A 25,995-nucleotide genomic window follows, 5' to 3' on the forward strand; every position below is an offset into this window, starting at 1 on the left:
ATAAAAAAATTTAATGCGTAAACTAGAGAAAACACCCCGTCACTTTTAACTTCGGGCATATTAATCACTATTCTTTAGTGAGGCTTTAATTTTAAAAGACGCACGACAATATTTCTTATGGCCTAAAACCATTGAAGCCAAGATGGCGTCTTTCAGTTTCCATTAAATATTTCAGGAAAGCGTTTACCTTCATTTGGGACTTTAAACAAATGTCAAGTTGCTAACTACAAAATATTGTTCCGTCGGATGTTGAATTATGTTTTCCGATTTCTGTGGATACATGAATCACTGTACTCACAGATAATGCCTGAATGCCTTAAATCCACCAAGTCGGATTCTACAGCAATTGATGAAGTGACCAGATTCTTACGTGATACTACAGTTAACCCAGAAATAAACATTCTCGAATACTGGAAATCTCAGTCTGCGTGTTCACCCAGGCTACATAAACTGTCCAAAAAATATTTATGTTCCCCAATTGCGACAGTGTTCTCTGAACGTTTGTTCAGCACTGCAGGAAACATGTGACCAAAAATGGAATCGTCTTGATCCAGACCGTGTCAAAATCCTTGTTTTTTTTTTAAATAAAAATTTAAAGGGTTAAATAATTCTGCATAATGTTTAATTTTTTCTCTTAACTAATTAATTATTTTATAATTCACCCTTGAAAACTGGATTTGGATTCGAGGGGTGGATTCAAGGTACTGTTTGGGATTCGGATTCGAGAAAAATGGGTTTCGAACCATCACTAGTTATCACACTATACTTTTCCCAGAATTCCCATTGATTTTAACAACAATGAAATCGAAAATGCTGCACAAGATGCTGATGAAGTTTAATCAGGAAGCTTAAAAAAAATATTAAAACTTGTTGCAAATTGGAATTGAAATGAAACAATGGAAAATCCTTTCTATCTGAAGTAGGCCTAATCACATCCCTACTTGGGTAAAACCATGGGTGTCGCTAGTGATGGTAATATTTTTTTCAAAACCTTTAAAGCACTTAATTATTCTTAGGCATTTTTGTCTAAGTATGGTATAAATGTAGATTGTCGTCACGTCAGCTGGCCCGGGGTGGAGTGGAGAGATAAACCAGGGCGATACTGCACATAGCCCGAGGACGCATTCTGGGGGTGGCGGCACTGCTGCTGTAGTTTGGAAGTCTGCTTTGGATTACATACTGAGATGATTCAATTGAAAGTAGCAGTAGTACAATCCCTATATTAATCACTGTTAGCTAGCTAAAATTCTTCAATAAATTTTCATTGGCATTTTTGCTGGAATTTCTTGGCAGTCAAATAAACATTTTCCACTGTTCTGCAGTCCCATGGATATGTATCAAAGAAGATAGTCAAAAATTGGCTATTTGTAACTTCGCTAAAAAAGTTACAGTAAAACCTTGTAATCCATGTTTTCTCTTATTAATACTTATTTATTTAAGAGCAGTTTATATTACATGCAAAGATGTTTTATTATAAGGTATATTTTTGTGGAGCAGAGTGTGAAAAGCAAGGTTGTTTAAACTGTATCCACTTCTCTGGATATAAAATCACTGATTGACAAGTTACAGTAGATGCATACGAGGCATATTCATAAAGTAAGGACTGTTTGGTCATTTAAAGAATATGAACTCATGTGAAAAGGTTTTTATTGACAGTTTTAGTTTACTATATATCTAATTCACTTTTTCCCATATTCGTAATTCAGGTGTAAGCACATTTTGTAACGCAGCACACTTTCTTTAACCCCTCTTCATAGAAGTTCGCAGCCTGGGAATTAAACTACACTAGAGTCCCGTTATAGCGAGGTGTCACGGTTCCGGGTTAGATCCTCGCCTTTACCTGAATTGGCCAGATTTTGGCCCCCAAAAAATAAAAATTAACCGAAAATAGCATAAAAATTGTGTTTAAACCTGTATAATTGTAAAATAACAGGTTATATTAACGAAATCTTAATTTCTGTGAATTCTCTTTAAAACGATACCCCACAAGTACGAATGCGATCACCGATTGCGTCAAAATAACCAGAATACCCTACCACGCCACGTAAGTATAGCATCTCAGCCCGCGGCCGACATAGCATTGTACTGCTATCTATTGTCGACGCGGGCTGTCTGCTGGTGGCCATGTTGGTTCGGGATGTTGCTAACAGGTGGTGCTAGTGTAGCATGACGATTTAATTCCTTACAGGAGTGCGGCTGCGACAACGCACGTACGCATCAAACGAAATAGTCGCTGGAAAACTATACTTTTTTCATTTAAAGAAACCTGTCAACTTTTTTAGAAAATAAGTTTGGGATTAAACTCAAACCATCACCACCCCCTTCCCGGACAGATACCCCAACAACTGACCGAAACAAAAGTTACAAGAAAACTGTCCTAGCGATTCGGAAATAAATACGGTAGTGCCTACTAGAGGTGTAAAAGTAACGAAAAAATGTGTACCCGTATGTATTCGTTACTATAAAAATTAGTACTCGTTACTATCGTTACGTTACTCGTTACTTCTGATATCGCATAACATGCTATGTTATGTTGCAGCAACGAATCCAGTCGTATTGCGTAGGTACGCGTACAGTATGACGTCGCGTGAATAATAATAAATAGAATATAAACAATTAACAATAGTTGATAATTAATAGTTTTTGTTAACCAAGAAACAATTAAATCTCATTAGAGCGGCTTTTTAATATTATCTCTTTTAAGATAACAACCAAAAAACGGGAAAATATGCAATTATAAAAACAAAAACATACATATTTCTAATTTGTAAAAAAAACACTTTCTTACGTTGTTTCTGTTCCAATCTCAAACTTTGTCTACACGTACACACACAATACCTTTAATAAACAGTAAAAAACTTGGATGACGAATTTCCAAATTATACTTTACTTAATAAACAAACCTCGTTCTTTGTAACGTAAATTCATCTAATATGCGCGCACATGCGTTAGATGGTGCACCCGTTACTCAGTACCGAATACATATGGTTTGCTACAGCTATAGTGCTTACTATTTGTCAGATAGTAAAATAAATAACGTGACGTGTTTGTAAACTTGTCACGACTGAAATAATTCCAAACAAGTTTATAAATATTTGTGTATTATTAACGCGATCAATTAGCAACAAGTATAAAGACGGCTCTGACTTTTTCGGCCTAACAGAGTTATAAACAATGTTATTATTCATTAATGAAAATGTCGCAACAAATTAATTAAGAGCATTTATATTTTAAAAAAAAGTGCACACTGTTATGTTTAATGGTGGGAAAAAATAGATTTTCTCTATTTTCTAAATAATAAGAAATGCGTACAAGTATATGTATATTCAAAGGCTTGGTTTATTCGACTCGAGCATACCTTGGCCTTGAAGCCAGCCAGTGATGCTGTGACTGTGAAGTCGCAGGCACAGATAACTGACGGAAGTTTAATAAAAGAAAGAAAGGACGGGATGTCACGCACTTAGGTGGCGACTGCAAGGCTGAAGAATGTGACAGGCGTCAACAGCAAGATGTCTAGTGCCGAGCGAGAGGGGTGGAGTTAAAGCAGACAAATAACAAAAGCGCGCTTCAAGCGATCATGCCGTAAATTCCTCAAAAAGACCTCGTTATAGCCGTGTTCTCGCTATTACCGTGCTCGCTATAACGAGATTCTACTGTAGTTTGACAACAGCAGCCTTGAGTTCCTTGTCGTCAGCAGTGAACTTAATGCTGCCACTGCATTGAGTGTTGTTTTGATTCTGCATTGGTGTATGATATCCACATTTTGTTGCCCGTAACTGTGTGGGAAAACAATCATCTCCATCTTGTTGATCGCGGTCCAAAAACACTCGTCCTCTGCACATTCTTTGCTCATTTTTGATCTCCACTTTGCACACAATTTGTGATATCTGAGCTTTTATGCGACAGTCGTGTAGATAGAAGTGTGTACAACTTGCGGAAATTCATCAGCCAGAGCACATAGTCAATCACGATCCTTCGCAGTTTTCAGTTCAATTGCTTCGTTAGTCTGAATACTGAGCCTGCTACAATGCTCCTCATATTGCACATTTTTGTAGCTATTTTTAAAGTCTAAATACCACTTTCTAACCTTTCCTTCACTCATTGCTGGAGGTCCATACACAAGATGCAAGTCCTTATGATTTTTAGCAGAAGATCCTTTTGCACACAAAAATGGACTCACACGTCTGACCTTGCTCTCCTTGTCACCTGGGGTTGCCGGCAAGTTGCCACACCTGCCACGCGTGAGACTTGCGAAGATCGTCGTGGGGTCTGGGAAGCTGCGATACAACTCCCCTGTGTGCGGGCTTCCCGCTTCACTCATCTGCACTGCGAGCAGCCGCGCACTTCAGCCATCCCAGAGCTGTTCAGAGGTGGTAGAGAAACTGGTGAAGTATTACAAAAAGTGCTTGGAACTGAATGGCGATTATGTGGGAAAGTGAAGTAGATATGTAGTAAACTAAAACTGCCAGAAAAACTTTTTCTCACTAGTTTTTTGTTAAATAACCAAACGACCCTTAATTTATGAATATTCCTCATGAAAGTGAAAATTTATCCTCCAATTTTCACTGCTGTAAAGGCTGATCTAGCATAGGCTGAACACTACATAGCATCTCCATGCCCAAGAAGCATTTTCTGCTCAATATTAGATTAACCTTAAAGAAATTTTTCATTTTTTTTTTTTAAAAGAAATAAATTATTGAATTAAGCAATACGGTACTAAAATTTCCAATCATAGAATAGATATGAAATGCTTTTCTTTAATAAACACTTTCAATATTTTTTTTTTTTCTGAAAAAAATTAATTTGTCTTAGGGAATTCAATTGAATATATATTTGTGCATTAAAGGGTATTAATAGCCTATGAACTTTATTTGCGTATAATGATGTCTTTAACAATTTGCTTATCCACTTGACTCGTCACTAACGAGCGAGGCTAATGCTCCAGGTTAGCTCGGAAGCTGTGCCTGTAAGTCCTGTAGAGTGGACAGGGTTGACAGTGGTGTGAGTGCCGGCTGACGGAGACTGGGTGCAGGCGGAGATGGAGCGCCTGGAGGAACAACTGCGCGGGCTGCAGGCGGACGCGGGCCACAGGACCCGGGAGGTGCGGGAGGCCCGTCGCAGGTTCGAGTCCCTGCAGGGGCAGTTGCAGGCGCTGCAGGAGGCTGCCGGCCGAGCTCTCCAGCAGGCGAGAGACAGCGGTCCACGCATCGAGGTCACCAGGTACTGTCGCTGCTCTCACTACTGTCTGCTCGCTATCTCACGTTCAGTGGCACATTGTGTTATGGCAGTGTTTTAATAATGGTCTCCATCTTTAGTAGCATGCAGTTTCCTATGGAAGTACAACCCCTATCCCCTCCCCATTTCAAGCCCTCTAAGAAACACTGTTCCATTTGTGCGTATTTGAAGTATGACACCAATAAATTATGGCGCTATTTAAAGTAGCATTCTTTCGTTTCTCATTTTTAGGTAGATTTCGAAGAGATACTACATATTGTAGTTACCATTGTGCGACTTCAGGAACATTTTTAGAAAGTTTTTCTTTTCATGGTCCAGACACACCAAAACCATTGTCCTCTCAAAAGTTTACGTGTGTGTGTGTGCAGGAGCGCAGAGAGCTTGCAGCAGGAGCTGAACAGCTGCCGTCGCTACATCGACGGGGTGGCTCAGGAGCTGGGAGACTTTGAGGATATCCAGCGCTCCTACCTGGCCTACAAGAACAAGTTTGGCGAGATACGCTCCACACTCAGCACCTTAGCTTCCAAACTGAAGGTGTGTGTCACTCTCTCTGCTGTCACTCTCGGTACAGCACACCCGAGGGGAGTGGGGACTTACTGTCTTCAATTACGTGGAAAGCTGATCACTCTATGTTAGAGATAAGCAATGTGGCTTTACATAATATTTAATATTTCTGATGAAGTCCCTATTTACCTATATACAGGAATGGAAACTATGTTCCATTTCAATTCTGAGTAGACAATTGTTTGTACCACATGAAATTAAAACTCTTTTTTTATCACAACCAAAATGTTTATATATACAGTCAACATCAAATGAACTCCAGGACCCTGCTTGAAGTAACTGCTCTGTTTTAGGGAAGAGTAGAATATTTTTAGATAATCTTGAAAATTGAAGTACATGATCCAAAAAGTAACTTTGTTTCGACCAATGACTCACAGTGCGACAACCAGCCCTTTCCTGCCAGAAAGATTGCATTTTCCCAGATGTTCTGTTGATCTCTTCCCAGGAGTTTGTACAAAGGTCGGATTGTGTTTCTTGGAGAGCGAGAATAAAAACACTGGACTACTGAAAAACAGAGAATGATGCAGCGCCATCTGGTCGCGTGTTAGAGATTGTGGTGATGCGGTAGTGGTCGGCATTGTCATCAGCTCGTTCCTTATACTTTAGCTAGCCTCAACATGAAAGGACAGTACACAGGAGTCTTTTTTCAGGGACCAGAAAGTTACTTTTAAAAAGTAACTCAGTTACAGTTACAAATACAGTAGAACCCCGATTTAACGAAGTGCTATGGGTACCGAAAATGTTTACTCTAAATCGATGTTTCGTTAAATCCGATTTACCGATTTTCAATGACCCCCGCACTCATAATCGCGTCCCTACGTTTCCATATCGTAGACAGGGTCGACGCCGATATCTTGTGCTGCCGTGCTATCTCAGACTTTGTCAACTTTCCATCTTAAACGTTTTTGATCTCGCTCGTACGGCCCCCGGTTAGTACGTACACCTCAGTCGTACGTACAGATTTTCAGAAACCGTGAAAAATTAGGCAAAAAATATTATGAAAAGTGTAAGAAATACGTTGAAGTTTATTAAAATACAGTCGCAACCTGCAGCGTTTATAACAAATACGAGCTACATACACATTGTGTCACAGTAAAAAATGTAAAAAAATGGCCGCAAATTGATGGAAATTTCCCGTCAATAGCGCACCGTACGCGGATAAAGGTAATTAATTGTACTCGGTCAGCTGTTGTTACGGCGCGGCGTAGCCGCCGGCTGGCTCTCTCTGTTCGCTGAGCTGCGCATGCGCAGTATAACTCACTCAACGCTCTGCCCAGACTCGTGACCTTTCATCACCAGCCAGCCAATAGACGTGAGCTTACCGGGAAAAAAAAAAATAAAAGCTCCATCGCCCGTGTCCCAGTTTTGTCCAGTTCTAATACCAGTAACATAAACGAATCGTCAAAAAAACGTAACAAAGCCGATATCCAAAAACAGTAAATAAAGTCATGTACAGTAGAATCCCGCCGATGCACGCGGCAGTGTCTAGCCGAGCTCGGCGCGTCCACTATCGCACGTCTCAGCCGTCATGTTATCTTACCCGCCCGCATGCACGAAAAGCTGCTGTGGTAGCTTCTGCGAGAGCATAAGAAACTCGTCCGGCCAGGCTGACGGTAGCGGCGGCTTGACGTCATACGTGATGTGACGCTTACCTCTCCCATCCCCTGCTAATTCTTCAAGGCTCATCCCTCCCAGAGCCACAAACCATGTAAAAACACCCTCCCCCCCTTTTCCATCTGACATTTCAACACATTCCCTCCCTTATTTCAACCTTCTGCTTGAGAAACTGTCAGCATCCTCCTCCCCTCCCACACCGCGTGCGACAAAAGCCAGGTTGTATAGTCCATTCTTGGTAAAATAAATATTTTTATGGGCTTATACAACTGTCCCTCGCCGTTAATAAATACTTTATAAGTTTAAGTTATTATGATACAATTTGTTTATTAGTCACACAGCAGTTTCTGCTGAAAAATCACTAATACCTCGAATTTTATTGAATAGAAAAATTTAGCAGGGCCGTAAATATATTAATTTTAATGCATAGTTACTTTTCCATCTGCATTCCGTGTTTTTTTTTTCTCTTTTTTTGTTGTTTTTTTTACGCTGCGAAGGGACGTGGAAAAGATAATTGCTTGAGCTGTCAAAATAAACATCGCTGACAGCAAGGGCGGGGAGCGCATCCTGTCGGTCTGTCGCTGTGATTATCTACTCCAAAAACATGTCACGGCATTTCAGGATAGTATTGTTCTTATATCTTTCGTTTATAGCCGAATGTTTTCTACCTGATCCACACAAGTTACTTCGACACGTTTTGAACGAAAATAACCAGCCGGCTAGCATAGCCGAACTTGCGTGACGCGAATTCATTTAGCGCGAGTATTTTATGTATTTGGGGGGGGGGGGGGGGGGGGGGGGGGGGGGGGGGAAAATTGGCCCGAAATCTCTATTGCGACCATTCCGTTTATAAGTCCGTTTTTCTGGAAACAGTGAGTGGTCGCATCAGTGGGATTCTACTGTACCAATAAAAAAGCTAAGCAGGTCGTCAACAGGCAGTGTAGTCAATTCCAATCGCAATCTGTAGTCAAAATCCAAGAAGAAAAGCAAAAAATCGAAGTCCGAACAGCACTTATAAAAAATGTATTCCAAAAACTAAACACCGCGCACAAAGCTCTTACTGAGAATAATGATAATGGCGTATTGGTGTGACGTGGTCACAAGTTGAAAAAACCTGGAGGATGGGAAAGGGAATATTTGGAATCTTGTGATTATTGGCTAGCACTGTTACTATGCGGGCGTGTTTGGAAGATAACGTGGTGAGTCAAGCCAGGGATAAGGAAGGGGAGGGGTATGCGGACAAAGAAACCCTTCATGACGTCATGTGTCGCGGACAGTCTATCTATCCAGGCACGCGCAATGGCACGCACCTACGCAATTCAGTTACAGCGCCCGGAGTTTTTAAGCAATTTGAACAATTTTTTTTATTTTCATATTTGGATAGATGATGCAAAGGCACATATTAATATATAGTACCTCCATTCTATTACTGACACCACAGAGTGTATTTTTTAATAAGTTTCCGTTACAATTTACTTTAATTTTTTGGAAATATATATATTATTATTTTAATAAATTGGTGTTTTTTGTTGGTTCCTGAAAACCTTCACGTTAAATCGCTGTTTTCGTTAAATCCGTGTTCGCAAAATCGGGGTTCTACTGTACTCCATTGGAAATGTAACCCTGTTACAACTACAAGTTACACTACTGAAAATAAATCAGTTACAGTTACAGTTCTGAGAAAAGTAACTGCAAGTTACTTTAACAGTTACTTTGTGAAAAACTAAAAATGTGATACATAATATTGTTATAATTAAAAGCTAATAAAACATATTGTGTTTAGTAAAGATATATGTTTATTTAAACTAAAAAAATTTAAATAGGTCTTAAATTACATTGAGTAATTAGTTCACACTATAAAATTGTTTGCAGCACCACACAACAAGCACTTCACAATAAGGTTATTTTTATGACTCGACCAAACTTCAAAAATATTAGAATATGAAGGCCACGGCAACGAAAATTCTAGACTGCTTTCTAGGCTTCTCGTTTCATTAGATTATGTCATTGCTTTTGCGCATGTGCACAGGTAGGTTAATTAATTAAACAGCACAGCAGTAAACCCGCATGTCGCAAATATTAAATAAATGACAATCAAAATACGAGCGCAGGCTAGCCAACAGCAGTTTTACAAGTACAAGCAATACCATCGCAAATAATATGCTTGTCAGGATTTTCGTTCTGGGATTGAAAAAATCAACAAATCGTTGTTCGTTCAGTAAGAAATACATTTAAAAAATGTAACGCAAGAAGTAACCACAGTTATCGTTACTTTAAAGCAGAAAAATGTAATTCAGTTACAGTTACTGAAAACTTAATATATTGCGTTACCACGATTGTTACCATAAAAAGTAACTGTTACAAATATTGTCGTTACTAGTAGCGCGTTACTTCCAGTCCCTGTCTTTTTTTATTTTGCAGGTATTTATTTCTATTCCACTTGCTGATATAATGAACTTTATCACATCAGTGTTTATAGATATGCATTGACTTTGTCTTTTACAAGTGTGTTTACTGGGTTTCCACAGACGGGAAAACTGGGAAAAGTTGGGGAATATAATACAAATTAGGGTAAACCTGTTAAAGTCAGGGTTTATTTTATAGGTCAGGGAAATTATTGACATAAGCTTGTTTCTGCATCGTTATGATTTCTTCAATGGCCAGTCGTTATAAATACTTGAGTTAACTGTATCATTTTCTGGATTGTGTCTTCATATTACCATATTGACGCACGTCCTCCCTCTCCAGTGCACAAAAAAGGAGGGGGGTTCCTCGCTGTAAGGGGGAGGGGAGGAACTGTCAGAGTTTCGCCCTCAGAGGTAGGGGAAGGTGGCCTCCTTTGGAGGGTAACAGGCTCCCACTTGGCGACTTGGAGGTGGCCGCGAGCGGGGGGGGGATCTCGATGATCTGGCGGTTGGCCTGTGGGGGTGCAGGCCGCAGCTGTGGTCGGGTCGGCTGGCGCAGGGCCGCCTGCAGGGTCACCCCTCGGAGGTCGCTCGGGGGTCGCAGGTTGATGGCCCGGGCTGCGACATGGGCGGCTGTTGGTGGTGTCCTTGTTGGTGAGGCTGGCAGTGGGGTGATCACTGCAGGTACTCGAAAGCACCCGGGGGAGTACCGCTCCCGTGTCGGTGGGCCCCTATGCACTGCGAGAGGCGCGGGGACGCGACCCCCACGAGCGCGGGCGGCCTCGTCTCGTAGCACCGTATAGATATTTCTAGGGCCAGTCTCCTCCCGTAACTTGGCTGCTAGCACCTTCGCTGCTTTCTTTTGGCCGGCCCGGTGTCTCGGCATTTAAGGGGAGGCGGACAGGAAGGCTGGTCGCGGAGGCAGGGATGGTCTTCGGTTTTTACTCCCCCAGCTGGTGTCTGACACCTGAACAAGAAAAAGGGGGGGGGGAAGGTTAGAGGGGCGATCCCTCTAAATGGCAGTGGGGTGGGGTGTCTTCCCTAGGTCCCTGAGCGCGAACACAGGGCTAGGGGAGAGGCTCTGGTTCGACCTCTGTCCTTCCTCGACTCGGGGAACTCGGACGGCGATAAAAACCGCCCTCCGACTTCACCTGGCCGGGAGGCTAAAGCCAAGTGCGGGAGAAACACGGAGGCCCCCTGGCCTTCCCCAACACGCGGAGTTACCAGCGTAGTGTTAGGGGGACCGGAGTTGTCTCTCCTCGCCAGGCGAGAGGAAATCGGTACGCGATGTAACCGCGTAGTCCCGACTCGCTCGCTCGGCGGTTCTGTTTCCCCCTCCGCCGGGGAAAGAGGTCTGATACGCGATGTAACCGCGTAGTACCAGCCCTCTCGCTCGGCGAAGACACTCGGAGGCAGTCAGACTGACCGGCCCGGGACCCAAACTCCCTTTGGAACCAGGAATGGCGGAATTACCTGCCAAGGCCAGCTCCCGCGCAGTAGCGTGGAGAGTGAATCCGGGAACGGCTGTCGTCCGGAGATTTTCCCCCCCTTGGTTCGGGCAGGAAGGCTGTGGAGGGGTGGCGGAACTGACGGGGTTTTGAGATCCTAACACAGCACGTTCTGGTAAGCAGCTTTTTTATTCACGGGAACACAGCACGACCACGAGAGTTCCCAGCCTCGGGCGGCAGCGATAGACTTCGTTGTTGCTTGGTCGCGCACGCGAAGGGCGAGACTGCTCGTCAGGAGGCGAGCGCCCTACTACCCACTGAGGGCTCTCCGCAGGGCCCTTTTATACCTGATAGCCGGATGAAAGAAGGAGAGGGGGGGGGGGGCGGAGGAAGCCTCCCTTGCGGGCAAGGGTGGAGCGTCCTGTGCTGCGGGTCGCCGAATTGCCCAGGGGTCGAGCGCCCACCCGGCGCTCGGCCCGGTAAACGGCCGCTCGGGGCGGTGGACAATCTCTCCGAAGCTGGGAGGGGGGGCGCATGGCGACGGCTCTCGTAGATAAGACCGCCGGCGACGCATCAATATTACCCAATAATTGTTGCACAATTTTTCTTAAAATGTGTGTTGAGAAAAAGCACAGAGCACGTCGTATTCAAAACATAATAATTCTGCAAGGCAACGTTGCATAGCACAAATTTCTTCAGCTCCAGGAATTGTTAACGTATTTTTGCTTAATGGACAACAAATATATTGCATGTGGTTTTAAAATGCATATTTTTATGAAAAAGTCATTGCAATTATTACCTAAGTTTTCTATTATTTACAATTGCTGAGAAACCGTAAAATGATTCAAATTTATAAGGGGATGACAAATAATACTATGAGAAGAAAATTGTATACATGACTAGAGTCAAAAAATAAGATTGTGGCCAAAATTTTAATGGCGCTTCACTGCAGCAAACATATATCTTTGGTCGGTACGGTACTCATTTTTCGTTCATGACCGTTTTTTCCGACTTTAAGGTAAACATTATATTGTTAGGTGCAGGGGTGTGGGTGATGTTCCTAACGGCAACAGAAATAATTTTGCGAGAGTGCTGAATGCACAGAACATTTTATTTGTGAACAGAACATCTCGGATAATCTCTCTCTCTTTCTCTCTCTTTCTCTCTTTCTCTCTATTTCTCTCTCTTTCTCTCTCTTTCTCTCTCTCTCTTTCTCTCTCCCCCCCCCCCTCGTCCCTCCCGCCCTCCCTTTTAGCCCGACAAAGCGCAGCCCAGTTGGGCCCCTAAGAGGCAGGCTTACAGGAGTCAACTATGCCCCTCCCCCCTCTCACGAGAACCATCCACGAATCTGTTCTGCCTGTGTCCGTACAGAGCATGCTGCTTTCGGAGTGCAACAAGTTACCTCCGGTGCCCCTTAAAGGCTACCAGCTACTTTTTTTCTTCGTCGGAGCGATCTCTCAACCGCAACCTCCAGCCAATCAGAGGCCAGTTCCCCCACTTCCTAGGCCTCCGAGCACCTAGCACCAGTTTTAACTACATGCAGCCCAAGGGACGATTGATTGGTCATACTGCCGCCACCGTGGTCGGTTCCTTCCGTTGCTTCTCACCCGCAAACCATTTCACGAATCAGTCGCTTAAGGTACGTGATCCCATGTAGTTCGGGAGTGATCCCTATCTTATTTATTTCTTGGTTGATTATTGTGTTATTTTTTGCTAGGTAATCATTAAGTATGACCTGCGTGTGGCTCGCGAGTGTTAGTGCATCTCCAGAGGGAGTGATTTTCATCTTTCTGCCCCCAGAATGGTAAGTGGGAAATTCTACTCTTGTCACTTATAGTTTGTCTTTTTACTTAAATTTTTTTCCCTGATTTCATGATCCCTGTTTCTTGTCCCTTTTATTTCTATTCTTGGACCACTGGGCCTCCTTTTTGTTTGGTTCCCGTGGGGTCCAAGAGCTGGTCCAAAAGATCGGGGCTTCCTCCGGGTCTCCAGTCCTTCGCTAAATTCAGTCACTAGTTTACATCCTCTTCCTTCTTGAATTGATATGAATTCATGCGTCTCTCCAGCCGCCACCTCTTCTTCTCGCTTCTAGTCAGCGCCAGCAAACAGGCAACGATATCTGATAATGTTAAATCGGAAATCGTTACCTAAATTATACGTAGTCCCACACTGGTTGGACTAACAAATGTTTTAAGGCAGTATTTTAACAATGAACTATCCTACTAAAATGTTAACGTTATTTTTTGTGAAAGCTTGATTATGAGACGTCTTAGTTGGTCAATTAATAATCTGTTTGTATTCAATAGTTTTGACGGCCGGGGCCCCAGTAACAATGCTTGTGTAATTTTGTAATTTTTGAAACTAGCAAGGTCCAATTAATTATTTAATCAGTTATTTGTTCTCTAATACTGTTAAGATATGAAGTTTTGTCTGTGATCGTATGAACTAACACTGTTAGGCAAAAAAAAAAAAAAAACTAATATGTACCAAACCACTATCAAAAGAAAATAATGAAAACTCTAATGCCAAATAAACAAGATAAGCTTGAAATAAACCACCTTTTATTTATTTAACTGAATCACCACTTGATCCATTTAATTCTCCTTTTTGAGAGTAATGTTTAATGTTCGCCCTCGTGTTTGCCGCGGGCAGCTTCCTGGGCTTTTCATGAACTATTCATGATGCACTTAGAGAACACTAGGGGTGTGAGAATGGGTATAAAAATAGCATATTTTTTTGTTAGTTAGTAGTAGGGTGAGGGGTAGGGGTGAGGAAGTGTCATAAAGAATGAAGAGGGGAAGGATGAAGGACATCAGTTACGTTTCTTACCTGGCAATAAGCTGAGACACGGACCAAAATACTTCACTTGTATTCTACTGGAGACAGTTACATGAAGCGACTTATATTCGAGGGTGACCCAAACAATTTTTTGTCCAAAATTAAGATTGCGACTGATACGAAGGGGCGACTCTTCTGCAGGTAAATACAGAAAATAATTAGAGTCGTTTGCTTTTAGATGTCGCCGTATAGTTTTATCAGCGGAATGGAGTATAAATATTTACAGGAACTTAATTTTAATTGTATGATTGGGCCCAACCATGGTGACCATCAGTAAATGTTGCTGTATGCGTGTGTGCCCAGGACACGGAGGATCGGCTGAAGCTACGGGAGAAGGTACACGAGCGCGCCAAGCGAAGCTTCTCCACCAGCATGAACTACTGCTTCATGTCGCTGCTCAACAGCGCAGACTTCAAGGTGAGCCCCGTGTGTCTTTATCAGGACGTGGTCTCTGCAGGGTGTCTGAAGGTCCCAAAAGTCCAGATTCATCTCAAAACTTGTATTTTCAGCAGCTGTTTGCTAACTTGCATTTTGTTTCTGGATGCCTAGTTTCAATTTAAAGCCACACATTAAATTGAAAATGTCCACTTAAATGATGCTGCGCTTTTCATCATTATTACTGTTTTAGACGTTCAGTTACAGAATTAGAGAGTGTTATTTAGTATGGAGACAGAAACGTACTGACACGCCAGAAATATTGTGTGTAACAGCATTTCATACGATAAATCTCGCTCGTGTAGCCTTTTAGTTGTTTGGTGCATATGTTCCAAAATAATTATGATGAACCTAGTGCCATGCACAGTTGCAGTCTTTGATCAATACACACAAATTATTGCTTAAGTGTCCTACTGTGTTTGTGTAATCGTTACTTTGCCAAGGAACTCAATAAAAAAGGTCATAAACGTTCACCTTGGTTCTCTTTTAATGCCTATGATTCTTTCAAGAGTCACTACTTCAAGTATAAATACTATCACTGTTATGTATTGACATAGTGGCAACACCGTGTTTATGTAGCACACTGTGGCAACACTGCAGCCAGTTGGTGTCTTGTGTTATGTGCTCAACAGTGATTAAGCAATGGCCGCCTACTAGGGTTTACCTAAGAACAAAGTGTATCACGATTAGCTGGAACAATGTTATGAAAAGGACATTACATTGGCGACGAGGATAAAACAAGTTGGTACAAACGGCCGCGGACATGGCGGGTTTTATTGGTTCGGTGGGTGAGTTCGTGCCCGGAAAAGAGTCGTGGAAGACATACCGCGAACGGTTGCAATTTTATTTTGTCGCAAATAAACTTACGGATGACGAGACTAAACGGGCCGTGTTTTTTACTGTGTGCGGGGCAGAACTGTACAATCTGGTTACGGCGCTGTTATCTCCACAATCCACAGATGCTGTGTCGCTCGGCGATGTGTTTACGAAGCTAACCGATCATTTTGAACCGAAGCCAAGCGAAATAGTGGAAACCTTCAAGTTCCTCCACAGAGACCAACATGAGGGAGAGACAATCGCCGTTTATGTGGCAGAGTTGAGGCGGTTGAGCACGCACTGCAATTTCCCTAACTTGGAGCGCATGTTGCGGGATCGGCTCGTGTGTGGAGTGAGAGACAGAGTGGTTCAACAGGTTCTCCTCGCGAAAGACAAGCTCACATTTAAAGATTCAGTGGAAATCGCAGTTGCGGCAGAGGCAACTGGGAAGAACATGGGGGAATTAAGAAGTGCTACGACCGAAACTCGGAGTGAAGAGGTGAATAGAATTCACACAGGACAAAGCCGCGACAGTAAAGAATTACCTACGGGAGCCATGAGGAGGCGAACTGAAGAATTAGCCACCAAACGGGACACGGAGGCCAGTACTACCCAGCAGTGTTGGCGATGCAATGGAAACCATCTGGCCGACAAGTGCTATCATGTCAAGACAGTTTGCCGGTTTTGCAAGAACCGGGGGCATATGAGCGTGCGTGCATCACGAAAAAGAAAAACCAACCTGCTACGGACGCAACAGGTAAAGACTGGACACACAGAAAATTCCGTGAAGTGCAGCATTTTCAAATGGACACACCAGCTGAGGACATTGCATACACCTTGTTCAGTATGCATTAGATATGTGCGAATGTCAAATTTTCATTGCGAAGCGAATTGCGAAGCGAATAATAACTATTTGTGCGAATTCGAATCGAATGCGAATAGTTGCTTTTCAAAACCATAAAAAAAAAAGTTTTTATTTTTAATATCAACTTTCAACCCCCATTAATACAGAGTGTAAAAATGCTCTACATTAAATAAAATTCCAGCTTTAATTTAAGTTCTATTTACAAACATGAAGCATGTAATTCATTTTGAAAAATCTCTACATAAAACATGTACATGTACACAATTGCACATCTTAAATTAATCACTGTTCTTTTCAATCATCAAAAAGTTTTCATTGTTTTAAGTTTAATAAATTTTTATAACACTGGGAAAAATTATTTAACCCCCATGTTCAATTGGAGAACAAACAAAACGAAGTATGTTCTACAAATATTTAAAAATGACTAATACTATACACACACAAAACACCATTGAAAGATTTACACACTAGGCTCTTATATCCGGTCAACAGGTTAGCTTTTATTTCAAGTTGGCATGTAAAAACACCAATTGCTCGACATGCTGGGGTAGCAAGTTTTCTCTTCGTGCTGAAACAACATTTCCAGCTGCTGAAAAGAGACGCTCTGAATTTATTTGTGTGGAAGGAACCCCCAGATACTTCAGAGCTACTTTGGATAAATATCGGTACTTTGTACCTTCATTTTTCCACCAATTTAATGGATTGTCATGTCTGTTGATACGAGGTTCTTTTAGGTACCTCCGCACTTCTTCTTCTCCTTCATCATAATCTTTATTTTTTTGCATTGGAATACTATCGAAGACAGCCCATAGAGAAGATGTTGGTGCAGAGTTTGGAATGCTAGATTTAGCCTCTTGTACAGGATTGGAATCAGTTTTTAAACTTTTTATCTCTGACAAAAGAATGGCTTCCGATTCAATTGTAGATAGAAGCACTCCTTTAAATCTTGGATCAACCAACATTGCAGCACGCTGTAGGGGTTCTTGCATGTAGTTCGGAAATCTTGACTTTAGATTTTTATGCAATGCTCTTGCAAGTGTCATGCCATCTTTTTTGGCAGTGATGTGTGATTCAAGGTTACAAAGAAGACAGTGAAGTACTGGAATGATCATGGACAATGTTGGATAAGTGTTTCCACTCATTTCTTCTGTGGCTTCTGCAAGTGGTTGTAAAACTTGAACAAAGTTTTCAGCATGTTTCCATTCCAAGGCGGTCAGCATGTCTGTATCGCCAGAGTTCACGTGGTCGGCTACAAGAGCAGGTTTCATTTCCAGCAGTCTCTTGAGCATTTGGTACTCTGAACACCAGCGTGTATCAACATGTTGAATTACTTCTAGTTTTGGCATGTTCAACTGTTCCTGGAATGTGTGAAGTCTTTTCCTAGCACGAGTGCTTCTTCGGTAATGACCAACTATACTCCTGGCCTTACTAAGAAGTGTGGTTGTACCCGGGCAATCATTCTTACTGTTTTCAATTGCAATTTGAAGGGTGTGAGAAAAACATGATCTGGAACCATCTTTAAATAATGACACAGAAGCCTGTCTGAAATTATGGGCATTATCAGTGATGCAGAATAATGGGATAGATGTCACTGCTGGATCAATTTCCCAGTCAATAAGAACATTTTTTATGGTAGTAGCCACCTGAACACTTGTGTGGGATTCATTTACAACAGTGTTACTCATTGCAAATGACACAGACGTGAAGTCAGGTCGGAGATAATGACAGGTAAGGCTAATGTAACTGTCAGTTGAGCGAGAAGTCCAGCCATCAGATGTAAATGCTATGGATGATATTGTTGGTAAATCTTGTACAAGCATTTTCTTGAGAGAGTGTTTTGTTTCCTCATAAAGAGCTGGAATATAATGTTCAGAAAATGTAGTTCTACATGGTACTGTGTATGTAGGTGCAACATTTTTGTGACCCATTAACTCTTTAAATCCACACCCTTCTACAAACTCATACGGCAAAAGTTCTGTCGCCACCATTTTGGCAATTTGTTTGGTTATGCTCTGTGCTTTAGGGTCGGATGGTGACATCTTCTGCGTACTTCTGAACATTTCACTTAAAGTAGGCTGCAGCACTGGTTTTTTTTTTGCACAAGTTCCTTCAAGCTCATGAATTTTTTCTTTGTCTTTCATTAGTTCCTTGTACAATACAGCATGTTTTGCCTCCAAATGGTTCTGAAGTGTTGTTGTAGTGCCTGCAAGCAATATTAAAATTTTGTTGATGTGTCGCTCTGATTTTACTTCAGTAAATAATTTCATTAGTACAACCAGTAAAACTATAAAATGTACTAAATGTGTATTTAAATTGGAAAAAGTCGTATTTGCAAAATTTTAACCATCGGTAGCCTTGGAAAGACATAAAGGGGGATTAGGCCTTTCCATCTTGAAGTTTCTCATCTTTTTGCTATAAATATAATTTTGAACTATTTATCCCAATTTTTGGGAGAGCAAGCCATAAATCATATCCCCTAGACCTTCTATACCTTGTTGCAAACATGTATATACTAATAGGCTCTAGTCTGTTAGTGCTACGAGGCAATAACTTATTATTTCACACTGGAATACTCATACGACCAGTTCGCAAGTATTGGCTTCAACAATCAGCCAAAGCTAAGTGCTATGAAATGTCGAACCAAAATATTTAGCATGGAAGTTTTATTGTAAGCAGTATCAAAATATTTGAAATTGCAAGATGTTGAGGCCTAATTTCCCTTAAAATCTTCTCATGTTATGGGATAGGTATTCAACTGAAGAAGAAAAACTGATAGTAATTGTATTTTTGAGTTCCTCTCATTTTAGTTGAAAATTCTAGTAAACTGCATTGCTGTAATTGAAATATTTAACTGGTTGTTTAAGTTTTGAACATTTCGTTAGGCTCTGTTAAGTTATCTATTTATAAAATAGGTCATACTGTTCTAATCTGAATGAACCTGACATTGTCTGATATGCCAGCACTCTCCTAACCTCCTTCCCTTTCCTGGCGTTCAAATTTCCCGCAGAAGTCATGTGCATGTGAGGGTGCCACGAACTACACCAAGAGGGTGCGGTCGATTCAGTGCCTCATACCCTAATTTCGATTTTATTATTATTACTGTAATTTTCTTTTAATAATACCTAGTGTTTTTTGTGTGAGTTTTCAGGTAATAGATTTTTTATTTCTGTTATGTACTGTCAGCTCGGTTGGTAAGCGCTGAGAGTGTTGTGTTGTCTATGGTTCGTTAGTCAGCAGCTGGCATCATGGCTGATAGCTCGTCAGATAACCTGTGTAACCAATGTATCGTGTAATGCAGACACAGTGCGTGTAACAGGTACATAAAAATTTCATTGTTTCCTTTTTGCGTAAATATTAACTGGCCACTATAGACTCAGACTTGCCGAAGGCCTTTCATTAATAATAACTTTTATTGAAGTTATTTTTAAATTAATAATACCATGTTGGCTGTTCATGGATCACCAGAGTTAAATGTAAAAGGGTGTTTGTTTACTTGTTTTTTATCAAATATACCTCGGCATGATTTGATTTTAAATAATGGTACCATCCGTTTCGGCGTGCAGCGCCAAGCCCCACATGGGTGACATCATGCCCAGAGTTCGAGTCTCACCCTGGTCCATGCCCCCTAGACACAGCAATATCAAACCATTGGTTAGGTTAGCCTAGTTACAATTTAAGTATGGTAAATTGTTTGTTGGGTTAGCAACATTTAAAATACTTATTTATGGTTTTCAAGAAAAATAATAGCCTACTCAAAAACAACCATTGTCAGAATTGTTGATTTTTTTTTAGATGACTAACTTCTCTATGAGGGAAAATGTGAACAATAATCATCCTACAGATTACTTACTGTACCATTTTTTTGCTATTTTGTCATCCAAATCAAGTTGACTCCCAAACCAATTAAATACTAACAAAAATTTAGAAACGTGTTTTGGGGGAATTCAGTTTTACCGTATGTTAGAAAATTTGCTATTTAGACACTACCAATCCATGGCACACACAAATTTCTATTGTGGCACATTACATCATTAAAGCTTTAAACACCGCACGAAAACATTGTTACAAACGTCATGACGAAAATCTTATACAAAAAAAGGCAGACATGAAACTTTATTAGGTTAAAGGCATCTGAAAACGTACGAAACGTAAACATTCCACGAGTGGTTGCGATGGGACGTGTTTTACTTTCTTCTTTTTTTACGTTAGCGGTTGCATTGCGTTCGGTGAAGATACTACCATCCAAATAATAAATTATAACATCAATGTGTACACTATTCACAAATTATTAAACCCGTATTATAAAAAAAAACCTAGTTACATAACCTACCACGCGGACATTTGAACGACTGTTTGCAACAATCGCATTGTGCGGAGCAATCGCCAACGTCTGTGAAATAATTCCATATTGCACTACGTTTCTTTCTTTTTGACGGTACTTCTTTCGCTTGTAATGAACCGTCTGCACCTTTATCCATTTTTAATTTCGTTAGATAAAATTATAAAAACCCACGGTAGTCGACAAATGCAGCAATTTAGTTGTGTTTACTTACACAACACTTTAGATTAATCGATAGTGACGTCACGTTCGAGCGATAGGTCGATCTTCCGAAGTTAACAGAAAATAAATCGCACGTGACGTCACAATTTGAATGATACGACGAAGCTTCGTTTAATGCGAATACTTCATATCGTTTCGAAGTGTTATCGAATATTAAAAAAACTTCGAATTCGATTGTACTATCGAAGCTTCGCACATGCCTAGTATGCAAGACACCAATCGACGAAAGCCTTTGTGCATGGAAGTGTCCCTAAATGGGAGTCCTCTAACCATGGAAGTCGATACTGGGGCAGGCCATTCCATCATTAGTTGGCGAACATTCCAATTACTGTGGCCCCTGGAGCCCCCCTTAAAAAAGGCAAGGATTGTGTTGCGTACATGGTCTCAGGAGCATTTGGAAATATTAGGTATAATGGAAGTAGAAGTGAAAACAAAAACCGGGAAGATGGCAACACTGGAGCTTTTGGTGGTGCAAGGGAATGGGCCCAGATTGATGGGTCGTGATTGGTTAGAGCCACTGGGAATGGAACTGGTTGGGCTGCACCAACTTGCAGATGCTCATTGGAATAGAGTGATGAACCAGCACCCTTTTATTTTTCAGACAGAGGAGTTAGGTAAATATATTGGACCAGAGGTGTCAATCACCATCCATCCGGGAAGCAATCCAGTTTTTTGGAAGTGTAGACCTGTGGCTTTTGCACTGAGGGAAAGGGTAAGTGCGGAAATAGACCGCCTAGTGCAGCGAGGTGTGTTTGAACTAGTGTCTTTCTCAAAGTGGGCTACACCAGTGGTGCCCATAGTAAAAAGTGATGGTTCGGTCAGGTTGTGTGGGGACTACAAGAGCACGCTAAACAGTGTGTCAGCGACAGAAGTATATCCATTGCCCACACTCACGGAGGCTTTTGCGATGCTTCAAGGGGGTCAAGTTTATACAAAACTTGATTTGGAGGAAGCCTACCTGCAGGTCACTGTGGACGACGCCACAGCAGAGCTGCTTACAGTCAACACAATGAAGGGACTCTTTAAGGTAAGGAGACTGCCTTATGGAGTTAGCAGCGGGCCAGCGATTTTCCAACGCCTGATGGCCACACTGCTTGTAGGGGTGCCCGGCACTGTAGTTTTGTTGGATGACATTTTAATTACTGGGGGTGATGCACATGAGCATTGGAACCGTGTCCATGAGGTCCTGGAGCGATTGGAAAAGACGGGCCTCAAACTAAAAAAGTCTAAGTGTGTTTTTGCAGTAGAGTCTGTACAATTCCTGGGGCATAAAGTTGATGGAAGAGGCATTCACCCATTTGAGAGCAAAGTGGAAGCTATTCATGGTGCACCAGAGCCAAAAAATAAGAAAGAGCTACAGGCATTTCTTGGGCTTTTAAATTTTTATGAAAGATACTTGGAGAACAGATCTGAAGTACTGGAGCCATTGCATAGACTACTTGATGCAGGGACTCCGTGGCAGTGGACAAAAGTACACAGCCAGGCCTTTGAGAGCGCAAAGCGACTGCTGCAGTCAGATCAAGTTCTTATCCACTATGACCTGGGCAAGCCGTTGATCCTGACTTGTGATGCTTCGGAGTATGGGGTGGGAGCAGTACTAGCTCATGAGCTAGGGAATGGGTTAGAGGCTCCTGTGGCATTTGGTTCCAGAACATTGCAACAGTGTGAGCGCAACTACGCACAGTTGGATAAAGAGGCTCTCGCAATAATATTTGGCGTAACTAAGTTCAGGCAGTATCTGGTGGGCCGAAGCTTTAAAATTGTAACAGACCACAAGCCGCTCCTAAGACTATTGCATCCTAAACAACCTATTCCAGATACGCTTTCTCCTCGGTTATTACGTTGGAGCCTGATGCTGGCCATGCATGATTACGAACTAGAATATAGGCCCGGGCCACAAATTAGTCATGCTGATGCTCTTAGCAGGTTGCCTCTGCTTGGGCAGGAATTTACAGTCCCAGCACCATGTGATGTACTCATGCTGGAAGATTTACCAGAGCCACTTATTAACCCCTTAAAAGTGGCTGCAGAAACTAAACAAGATCCCTTGTTAGCTCAGGTCATGGCATATGTACAGGAAGGATGGCCGACAGGCATTAAAGATGGGGACTTGCAACCTTATTATGTGAGGCGAGATGAGTTGTCGGTGCACAAGAGTTGTTTGTTGTGGGGAACTAGGGTTATAATCCCAACCACCCTACGATTAGTGATGATGAAGATGCTCCACGCAAACCATGATGGCATGGTCCGTATGAAAGCAGTTGCCAGAAGCTATTTGTGGTGGCCCAAGCTGGATGCAGGAATTGAGGAAGCGGTAAGGGAATGTGTTAGGTGCCAAAGTTGTCACAACAATCCACCCAAGTTAAAGATGGTATCATGGCCAGCACCAGAGAAGCCAATGTCACGACTGCATATGGACTTTGCTGGACCGTTCCAAGGGATGATCTTTTTGATTGTTATTGATGCATACTCAAAGTGGCCAGAAGTTCAGCGGGTCAATAGTATGTCAGCTGCATCAGTTGTGCATGAATTACGGGACATATTCAGTTGCCATGGGCTGCCTGATGTGATAGTAGCAGACAATGGCACAGCCTTCAGATCACAGGAAGTGGCATTATTCATGAAGAAAAATGGAATCCGGATGATGTTTTCACCTCCATATCATCCTTCAAGCAATGGCCAGGCTGAACGCAGTGTACAAACGGTGAAGCAGAAACTGAGGAAGTTAGTACAGGGTGATTGGAGAGTACGCTTGGCACGTATGTTGTTTTCATTACGCACAACCCCTTGTTTGGACAACTTAAAGACTCCAGCAGAGATGCTGATGAACCGGTGCCTGAAGACCATCTTGACAAAAATGCATCCGAGTGCACAAGAAGAAACCCAGGGAATCTCACGGGCCCACGAGACCAACACCTACCAGGCCCAGCAGTTTGTCTCTGGAGGGCAATCTGGCTACGTAATTATTTGCAGGAGCCAAAGTGGGTTGCAGGATGCGTGATTGCAAGTGAAGGGCAGCTGATGTACAGAGTGCGGGACAAGCACGGCCATGAACATCGACGTCATGTTGACCAACTACGGCACCGTCTGAGCCAGAAAACAGGGGGCATTCAAATTTATGTCCGAGCGAAAGGACACGGCATGCCTCACGGCAACCACTAGGGTCACAGGAGACTGGTTCATTCATGATGGGTGGTGTCCATGCCAGAGCACAGTTGCCTTCTGGGTTCCCACCACAGAGGGATGCAGAGGTGGTTGGAAATGAGTCTACAACTGTATCAAACCAGCAAGCAGTGGGAGGAAGTGCTCCATGTTCAAGGGACTCTTCTCCATTCCGAGGATTTGATTGTCATGAAGAATCTTCTGCCCCTCCACGATGTTCCTCACGACAACGTCGACCCCCTGCGAAGTTTCGTGATTTTGTGACATCTTAAGAGGGGAGAGAATCTGTTATGTATTGACATAGTGGCAACACCGTGTTTATGTAGCACACTGTGGCAACACTGCAGCCAGTTGGTGTCTTGTGTTATGTGCGCAACAGTGATTAAGTAATGGCCGCCTACTAGGGTTTACCTAAGAACAAAGTGTATCACGATTAGCTGGAACAATGTTATGAAAAGGACATTACAATCACCTTCCAGTCCAAACGACCAGATGCAAAAAAAATTTCAGCCATTTTATCTCCTGCAATTCAGAATGAAAAATGAAAAAAAAAAAAAAGGGGGGGGGGGGGGGTTGTAAGACCATCTGTGGGATTATATTACATACACAAGTTAATAGGATTAATAAAAAAGCGGCTAATCAAAATCATTCTTTGACCAGTTTTTGTTACAGAACCAGACACAAAATGATTGATGTGCAGCTTTTAGGGACAAACTTTGTTTGTTGACAACGACAATACATGGAATCATCAATGCTAAATGCTCTGTTGTGTTGTAGTGCGAGAACATCTTACTGTCTGACTTTCAAGTCAACAGATGATTAGAGGGTGGTAAAAACTACAAAATATAATGATTTAAAATACATTCTTTTTTCAGTTTGTAAATAACTATAATTGCATTGGTAATGAGTGGAGTGTTTACAGTCTTGTGATTGTGTATAATGGTGCTCGTGCACGATGGGTTGAGCACCTCAGCTTCCTGAATTGAGATTTAGCTCAGCTGAGCATCATGCGACGGGATCGCCTCCTCCTCACCCTTGCTCAACCTTCACTCAGTGAGTGGAGAATCCCAACTCCGGCCCGTGCTGTGGCTGACGCTTCTCGGGAGTAACTGCTGAGTCGGTCGCTAGTCGTTTGAAGCGGGCTCAGGAGATGGTTGCTTGAGTGCTGCATTATCACAAAAATACAGTACACTCCCGATTATCCGCGAAATTGAGTGGCAGGGTGTGCCGTTGTGCACTTGTTGTGTGGGCATGCGCCCATTATTGCTTATATGTTGTTTCATTAAATGCAAACTGGGAGGCTACTTTTTTATTATATCTTTTTTTTTAATACCTAATTGTTTTTAACTTTTTTGATTATTTGAAGTATAATGAAATTATTATTATTTTTAAGTATCAATTTGTAAGAAATAATTGTTGTTGTATAAAAATCTTTTTTTTTTGTTAAAATATATTTATGTCTTTGTTAAGCTTTGTGGATTTAAAAGAAAAACATATGGACTTTAAAAGACTTTAAAAGACTTTAAACATCATAAATTAAATTTTCCTTTTGTTTACATTAATATTGTGGTTAAGATTAATTATTGAGTTATTGCACTTAAGTGCAGGAAAGTGTAACTTTTTAAGTTTCTCATCTCTACGTATTGTCATATCTATGGTCATCTTCATATTGGAAAGGAAAAGGTAGTCCTTTCCTTTCTGTTTTTGTCAGCCATAATGTAGACTTCAAAAATTTTTGTGCTCGTCACGTATCCATCGACATCCATGTCGAAAGTTGTGTATTTACTACCGCATTAGCGGTCCGGGTGTTGGCGACTTCTCGCTGCCCCATGCCTGAGGTGTGATCCATAAGCTTCGCCCATAACATCTGGGTACCCCAGGGCTTGTCCCGTGGTTCTACGGCGATGGGAGCCGCCAACAAATATCCCAGGAAAGTTTTCGACGACTAAATCCTAAGCATGCAGCATGGGTAGTTAACCTGTTTCGGCCACGCGTATCTTGCAATTTCATCGACTAGTTCATCAAACTACCCCTTTGGCATCGTAATCTACA

The 25,995-nt window shown here is 41.9% G+C and overlaps 1 protein-coding gene across 6 annotated transcripts in view; it reads left to right on the forward strand.

The window, feature by feature from the left end:
* The window catches only part of LOC134540456 (structural maintenance of chromosomes protein 6), a 216,672-nt gene that overhangs the window by 170,549 nt on the left and 20,128 nt on the right, over positions 1 to 25,995 (forward strand). For all 6 annotated transcript variants that reach the window (XM_063383218.1, XM_063383219.1, XM_063383221.1 and 3 more), the window contains 3 exons: positions 5,033 to 5,220; positions 5,604 to 5,769; positions 14,408 to 14,521. In XM_063383218.1, the coding sequence (XP_063239288.1) occupies positions 5,033 to 5,220; positions 5,604 to 5,769; positions 14,408 to 14,521 (468 nt within the window). The remainder of the gene's footprint in view (positions 1 to 5,032; positions 5,221 to 5,603; positions 5,770 to 14,407; positions 14,522 to 25,995) is intronic.

The sequence above is a fragment of the Bacillus rossius genome, chromosome 16 (genome assembly GCF_032445375.1).
Source record: "Bacillus rossius redtenbacheri isolate Brsri chromosome 16, Brsri_v3, whole genome shotgun sequence".
NCBI lineage: Eukaryota > Metazoa > Arthropoda > Insecta > Phasmatodea > Bacillidae > Bacillus > Bacillus rossius.